Genomic DNA, 7,743 nt, shown 5'->3' with positions numbered 1-7,743 from the left:
GATGCACCATTTTGAGCGTGGCCGTTGCCAGTACCTCCTGACTGGCTCCTGTAGGATTTTCGAGCGAGATCGTTGCCAGTGCCCCTGGACTGGCTTGTGCGGGTGGCACATAAAAGACACTATTTCGAGCGTGGCCGTTTTCGTGCGGGTGACACGTAAAAGCACCCACTACATTCGCTGAGTGGTTGGCGTTAGGAAGGGCATCCAGCTGTAGAAACTCTGCCAAATCAGACTGGAGCCTGGTGTTGCCATCCGGTTTCACCAGTCCTCAGTCAAATCGTCCAACCCATGCTAGCATGGAAAGCGGACGTTAAACGATGATGATGATGATGATGATGCCTACAAGGAGAAAATCGGGTATATTTAACTAAAGTTATTAATGGTCCAAACACAACTAATGTAGCATTACTGGGAAGGGTTTACTTAACCAACTATAGAAGGGGGAAAAAGAAAAGACAGAAATAAATATTATTTAAGATAATATTAAAAGATATTATACCAGAGGACATTTGGTGAAAAAATAAAAGTAATAATTATAATACCTAAAAACTAAAACTAATAAGAAGGATGAAATTAACGATAATAAATGAAGGTATGTTTCCGGCAGTGCTTACATCTATATGCTCTTTGTGTTATCTGGTTTACTAGATGATTCTTGGAGAACAGAATATGGAAAAGCTCCAAGTTACAAAGAGGACAAAAATCCTTACCTTTGTCGTAGGGAATTGAGGTAGCCAGTATTGACCATTCCAAAGGGAATTGTTTATTGCAATCTTTCAGTTTCCAGATAAATTTACTTAGGCCGGTGCTATTAGCTTTATTCATATCCCTAAAATAAGAATAATGGTTTGATATTCTCTTGGAGACCTGCGTCGATGAGCTACCTACATAAAACGAGACGTCTGAGTAAGTCATTACCTTACATTGGTTCCCTGACGATGAATATATGTGCAATTCCAGCACCTCTTATTTCTTTGGAGTAGAGTGCACATATATTTTGAAACATATGTAGGAAATAAAGGAACTTATTGTTTATATGCGTTTTGCTCTATTTATTATTATTCTTCATATCTACTCAAAATACATCACTTTAACTTGGTATAAAACGGGTGTGATATCCAAGTTTTTGTGTGATTTTTGCTACCCATGGTAACTATTAACATATTTACATTGTCAAAGTTTTTTCAACTGAGATAATATTAATATATACATAAATTAATATATATATATATATATATATATAAATGTGACTAGGGTACTGGGAAACACATTACTAGAAATAAGAGCTAAACCACTCTAATGCTGTAGTTAATGCACATGAATGAAAACGTATACACTAACAGGGACCATAACTGTCTGAAAAGTGCTGATGAAGAATTCTTAATTAACCTTTGTCATAGGGAATTGGGGTAGCATCCATTGCCTCATCAGTTAAGGCTCGACTTTTCAGCTCTTTCCAGACTCGCTTCACCATTAGTATTTATGTTTTATTTATGTTTCCATCATCCAAATAATTGGATCAGTTAGCAATTCACTAATGTGTATATGTAAAATTAATATAGACAGCAGTTTGCAATGTAACACCTAAAAGGAGAATTATAAATGTCACTAAATATGACTAGGGTAATAGGAAGTACCTACATTGCTAGAAATAAGAACTAAACCGCTCTAATGCTGTAGTTAATGTACATGAATGGAAACATATATACTAACAGGGACCATAATAATCCAAAACGTACTGTTTAAAAAAAAAGCAAGTACTGGAGTCGATTCATTTGACTAAAATTCTTCAAGACAATGCCCTAGTATGGCCACAGTCTAACGACTGAAATAAGTAAAAGGTAAAAGATATAAGTGACAGAGGCAGTATTAGTATCAAGAGGTAATATTTATACCCACTTAAATGTGGATGTTCTGTTAGAACAAACTATATTGTGGTAGATACCATGAGAGAAACTCTCACATTGGTTTTTGGTGGAAAATGCACTCATGTTTATATCACTAGTAGGGAGATAAATCCCAGCCACCTCCAGTGCCAAGACCACCAGATCACGTGATTTTGGCCTTCCTTGATCACAAGGGCAGGGTGATAGGGTGCATTGTCATCGTGCTCTCCAGATCCAGTCGCTTTCACTGAAAGCCCTCCCTCAAACACTTCAAAACTTCATAGTAGAACTCTTGCTTGATGGTCTGGCACTGGGGGATGTACAATACCACATTTCCAGAGGTGACACTTGTGGCAGATCTTCCAGGGACGTTCTTCCACTTGTGTCACTCAAAACATAGTGTATGACCCATTGCCTCATCACTGTAAGCTTGCCAAAGCATGCTCAATGTCTCTGTAGCAAACTTCCCAAGTTTAATGCAAGATTTCACGTTTGCTCTTTGTTCCTGTCTATGACAAAATTGCAGTCTACAGCATATACATGATCACAAAAACACAAATTTCACAACTTGCAAAGTAAACACAGTGATATCACTCTGCACACTATCTCGTGAGGTTCACTGCTAGCTTTCACTGTGCACACAACTGTGTGCTGCCATCTATTGGTGCACTACAGAACTAGTCTGGGAACATTTTGATACCACCTCATATCAACAGAAGACATATTTCTGTGGTGTGAAGAGTACTCCTTGTAACAGTATAGACTCTGGAAATCTTTGAACTATTAACACAGATCTAAGCATAAATATCTCTTATCTTTTCCCTTTCACTTGTTACAGCCATTTACTGTGACTATGCTGGGGCACTGCCATGAAGGCTTTTAGTTGAATGACTCAACACCAGAACATGTTCATAGCACTTATTCTATCTGTCTCTTTAGCCAGGGATGTAAACAAACCAACACTATTGTCAAGTGGGAGGGGGAGAAACTCACAAATACACATACACACACACACACACACAGAGGCTTCTTAGAGACTTTGTCAACCAAATCCACTTACAAGGCTTTGGTTGGCCTGGGACAATAGTAGAAGACACTTGTTCAAGGTGCCATGCTGTGGGATTGAACCTGGAATCATCTGATTAGGAAGCAAGCCATGCTTGCACCTAATGTCTTTATTTTCCTTGTGTATCAATGAATCTTCAAATTCTTGCAACCCCTAAATCTGAGCTTTGAGACATATTTACCATTCACTACTGATTATTTGTTTTTAATTTATATATTGTCCAGCAAAGCAAATAAGGAATTGTGGTAGCTGTTGGGAAATATATCATAGTGTTTTGCTCTATTGAAAACAAACAATTTGATCCAAAGCTGCTTTATTTAGGCCTAGTCATTTCAAACTTGAACCATTTATGTGGTACAATATCACCCAACACTACTGAATCATTTTTGTGGCTTTCAATATCTATAAGTAGTTTCACTGTATCTTTCAGTTCACTAGAGTGCACTCTTTATTTAACTAGAGAACACTATATCCCTATATTCCACTTGAAGGTCCTTCAATATTTCTTTTAATTTTCTGTTGTTTAATCTCTTGTTTTTATTAAATAAAAACATTTTGTTACCACTTCAATTGCATTGTTTATTTTGGGAGAGTTTGTATAGACATTTTGTTGATCAATAGCATGATAACACACAATTGATATATTTGACTTCAGCTTATGGTTCTTGAATTTCTTGATTAAAGTTGCATGTCCTTTCTGCGATGCAGCTGATATTTTTTGTAGAGTAAATCAAGTTCACTTATTGCTGATTTCCTTCTAGAAAACATCTTCACTGCTAGTCACATACATCAATTTTAAAGCAATTAAATCTTCTTGTATTATAAAATTTGCCCTGATCCCATAACCAGATATATATCTAGATACAGTAAATACAATCAACTCTACCATATTTCCTATATCTGTTGTCTCATCTACAGTTATTCAATAAATCCTGATACTGTTTGTTTCAAAGTTACTTTAACAATGTAAGCCATGTCTTTTATACACTGTCCTCCAAGATAAAGTAATTTCTTCAAACAATTAAACTTTTTTGGAGTTCAAGTCCATGCTGTAGCAACTATACACACACACACTAGTATTTACACTTAACTCATACATTTAATAGCTAGCTTACTACCAGAAGTGCTTTTATTGATATGTCTTTCAAAAATAGATTTGTGTTTGCATAAAAATTCTTTAAAGGATGCTACTTTGTCTAAACACAGTTTCTAATGACTAGACAAATAATGCTGTTCAAGATTGTCCATTTTCATTGACTACAAGCAAATCTTTACAAAAAAGACACACATATTAAATTTACATCTGTGAAAAAATATCTGTCCATTTAACTATCCCTAGGAACTCTTCCCAGCTATTCTGATAGTGCTTTAAAATGTTTAATATAAGTAAATGAGTTACTAATAATATATGTTAATTACATACTTAATTACTTATGTACAAGGACTGAATTTAGAGGAAATGGATTAGACAATTAAACTGCATTCAGTACTTGACAGGTACTTTATTTTAGCAATCAAGGAAGGATGAAAGGCAAAGTTAACCTCAGTTAACAAATAACACAAGACATGTTATCAGATGATAACAAACAGCACAAGACATGTTATTAGATGATCTAACAATTCTAACAACCCACTGCCCAAATGAGCCACCAATGATGACTGTTAATAAGTTGTGATAGTAATGGGCCAATTACTTCATCAATTTGCATATATTCAAATTCAAAATTCTGTTATGGCTTAAAACACTGACTCCCAAATGATAGGCCACTAAGTGTGTCTAGATGTGCCACAAGAGGCATCTATGTGTTCCACAAGGAGTGTCTAGGTGTCACAGATTTTTAAAATTACGATTTAAGGTTTCAGAAAATCAGTGTTAATTCTTGAGTGCCTTAAACGGATTAATCATTATTTTGTGGTACACATATAGAATTAATTAAACTAGGAAATCAACAGTTTTCTATTTTTTTTTTTTAAACTTTTAACTTTAAAATAGTATTTTTTAAAAATAATTTTCCATAGAAAGTCTGTTAGTAATTTCTTTCCTTTTAAAGTTGACCAATAATAATTGTTTCATTTCATCTCTGATCTATCAGAAAGTTAATGATGTTGAGGGAAACTTATATTAATGTCTGATTAGCTTAAACTTAGTCTTAGAGGTGAGTTTTTAGAGAATATTTTTCTTCAAATGCAGGAAGAACTCTCTACCCTTGTTCTATATAGGTACTAGAACAGCTAGAAATATCAGCTAAATCTTCCTACTGACACTCATTACTAGGGGTTCTTGAAGACACATTGGATAATACAATCCAAGGTCTGTCTGAAAAAAGTATGGAATGGTCATGATTGGAATATTTTTGATAAGGACTGGCCTAGCAACAACAAATTGCTATATGTCTAATCAACTATCAACTACAACCTGGTTCCCACTCCAGTAGTGTACATCTACCTCTTATCAAACAAGAGATCAACATATTTCTCATTTTACTTGAGTCTTTCTCTTAGACATTTCACTTTTTATCTTTTTTTGCAGCTTCCAGTGGCCTCAGCAGAAACAGACAAGTTATGTTTTCTTTTTTAATACACAGTCCACATTAGCTGAAATATATCTCTAAAGATTATATTGTATATTGCAGATATTTTATCTTAATTTATTTGTTGATGCTTCTGTCAGATTAAAATACCAAATGTTTGTGGTGTTTAGAGAGGCAAATAGGAAAACATAGCTTGGCACTACTGACTTAACAAACTGTTTACTAGTTCAGTAATGTGTCCTTGATAACTGAGAGTTGGGCCTAGTATTTCTAAAGGGCATCGTGATCTCAAGATGTGTATTGTTCATACATGAAGACAATGCAATACCAGGGAAGTAGTGAAGTACTTATATTTCCTGGTGGTTCTGGAAATCTTACAAGCTGCTAAAATAAATGTTTTCTAATATACATTGACTATTAAACAAATATTATATTTTATGTCCTTACAAAAAGACAAGCCTTTTGTATTTGAAATCATTATCATCTATCTTAACTGTCTTTATTAGAAAATTGACAGTTATGGGTAAGTGGCAGTAGATATGACAAATATTTAAAAGTTATTCTTTATCTTTTCAGACCCAGTGGTGAACCGCAGTGTGAATTTTCTAAAATATTCAGTGGATTACATAGATGACTTAGGATTACCTTATGATTACCAATCCATAATGCATTACGGTTTTGCTTTTTTTGCCAAAGATCCTTATTCACCAACACTATCACCCAAATACCCATATGCCTATATTGGGCAAAGAAAATACATCAGTCCTATTGATGTTAAAAAAGTTCAGCTTCTTTATGGTTGTGGGGGTAAGTTGAAACGGTTACAAGTGTAAAGTGTTTAATTAATATATTCTAATTAAAGCACTTCGATTAAATAACTTTCTCTTTGACTGCAGAAGTTTTTCCATTGAGAGAACAACCTGTTTTACAGGAAAAGGGATTGACAAAATATTCAAACTTTAAATTTTTCTAAAAAAAATTGTTGTTTTACAGAAAAAAATTTAATAGAATGTTGAACCTTCAAAAATTAGAAACTAGAATCGAAAAATAAAAAGAAATTTAATTGGCATTTTGTTGCACTTTTTGAAATGCTCATCTCATTCGCAAACACAACTTATTCTTAAAGGGCATTGATACCACCACTTCAATCCCCTTTTATTAACAAATGAAGATTAACTATATAATTTCTTTTAGAAACACAAGCAGAAGCATTTGGTGGGGATTAAGGAAAGGAGAAAAATGAGAGGAGGAGGAGAGGAGAAATATGAAACAAAGGTAGGGCCAAGAAGAATCATGATGAGTTAATTGAAGAGGAAAGATGGAAGAAGGTAAATAATGGAATGAAGAAGAGAAAAGGAAAAGAAAAATGAGAGAGAAGAAACATGAAAGAGAGATAGGTCTGGGAAGAAGGATGATGACCCAGATGAGGAGAAAGGATTGAAAATGGGATGGAGGAGAGAAAAAGAGAATGAAGAGAAGAGTTTATTATTAAAACTATTATTCTTTTCAAAATGTGTAACAAGACATCAAATAAATTTAAAAAATTTTTTTAAATGTTGTTTCTAACTTTTGAAGGCTCAACATTTTATTAAACATTTTTTTAGAAAAATTTAGTTTGAACATTTTGTTGAACCCTATTTTTTCCATTTAAATTTCTTGTTTTTTAAGATTATATTTTATCATTTACTAGCAGAAGTGCCCGGCGTTGCTCGGGGCTTAATTGTTTTAAAGTACTGTTGATGATTCTACTCAATTATAATTATTGAGGGAAAAATTGCTATAAGTTGAAAACCAACCAATCAATTTGCAAGTGGACAGAAAGCCTTGCCTAGAGCATTGCAGCACTCTGAGAAGTGGGTAACAATAGAATGTGAGGTGGCCCTGAAAAAGCTGTTTTATTGTTCTCACAATTGTAACAATGTCTTAGCAATGCAGATGACTTAAGACACGCACGTACTGTATCAGCTCTATTCCCCTTGGGAATAACTGGCAGTGTTTGCCTGAAGTCCCCTGAAAGAATAAGTGTTATGCCTCCCATGGGAACCGTAGAGTCTTTGATGTCTCTCAGAGATCTATGTAGCGCCTCAAGAGCACCTCTGTGGGCCATTGTACATTCATCCCAAATGATAAGCTTGCATCGTCTGAACACTTCTGCCTGATCTGAGCTGTTACTGATGTTGCAAATTGGTGTGTCCGTCTTCGCTAAGTCAAGCGGAAGGTTGAAAGTGGAGTGAGCTGTCCTGCCGACTGGCAACAAAGT

The 7,743-nt window shown here is 34.7% G+C and overlaps 1 protein-coding gene across 1 annotated transcript in view; it reads left to right on the top strand.

Moving 5' to 3' along the window:
• The first annotated feature begins 5,921 nt into the window (after nucleotides 1–5,921).
• LOC106867426 (MAM and LDL-receptor class A domain-containing protein 1) overlaps nucleotides 5,922–7,743 on the top strand; it is a 12,473-nt gene continuing 10,651 nt past the window's right edge. The window contains exon 1 of the mRNA XM_014912300.2: nucleotides 5,922–6,290. Coding sequence (XP_014767786.2) covers nucleotides 6,149–6,290 — 142 coding nt within the window. The 5' untranslated portion in view covers nucleotides 5,922–6,148. The remainder of the gene's footprint in view (nucleotides 6,291–7,743) is intronic.

Source organism: Octopus bimaculoides, chromosome 8 (genome assembly GCF_001194135.2).
Source record: "Octopus bimaculoides isolate UCB-OBI-ISO-001 chromosome 8, ASM119413v2, whole genome shotgun sequence".
Classification (NCBI taxonomy): domain Eukaryota; kingdom Metazoa; phylum Mollusca; class Cephalopoda; order Octopoda; family Octopodidae; genus Octopus; species Octopus bimaculoides.
The sequence above is the reverse complement of the archived record's forward strand: the minus strand, read 5'-3'. Positions and strand labels throughout refer to the sequence as shown.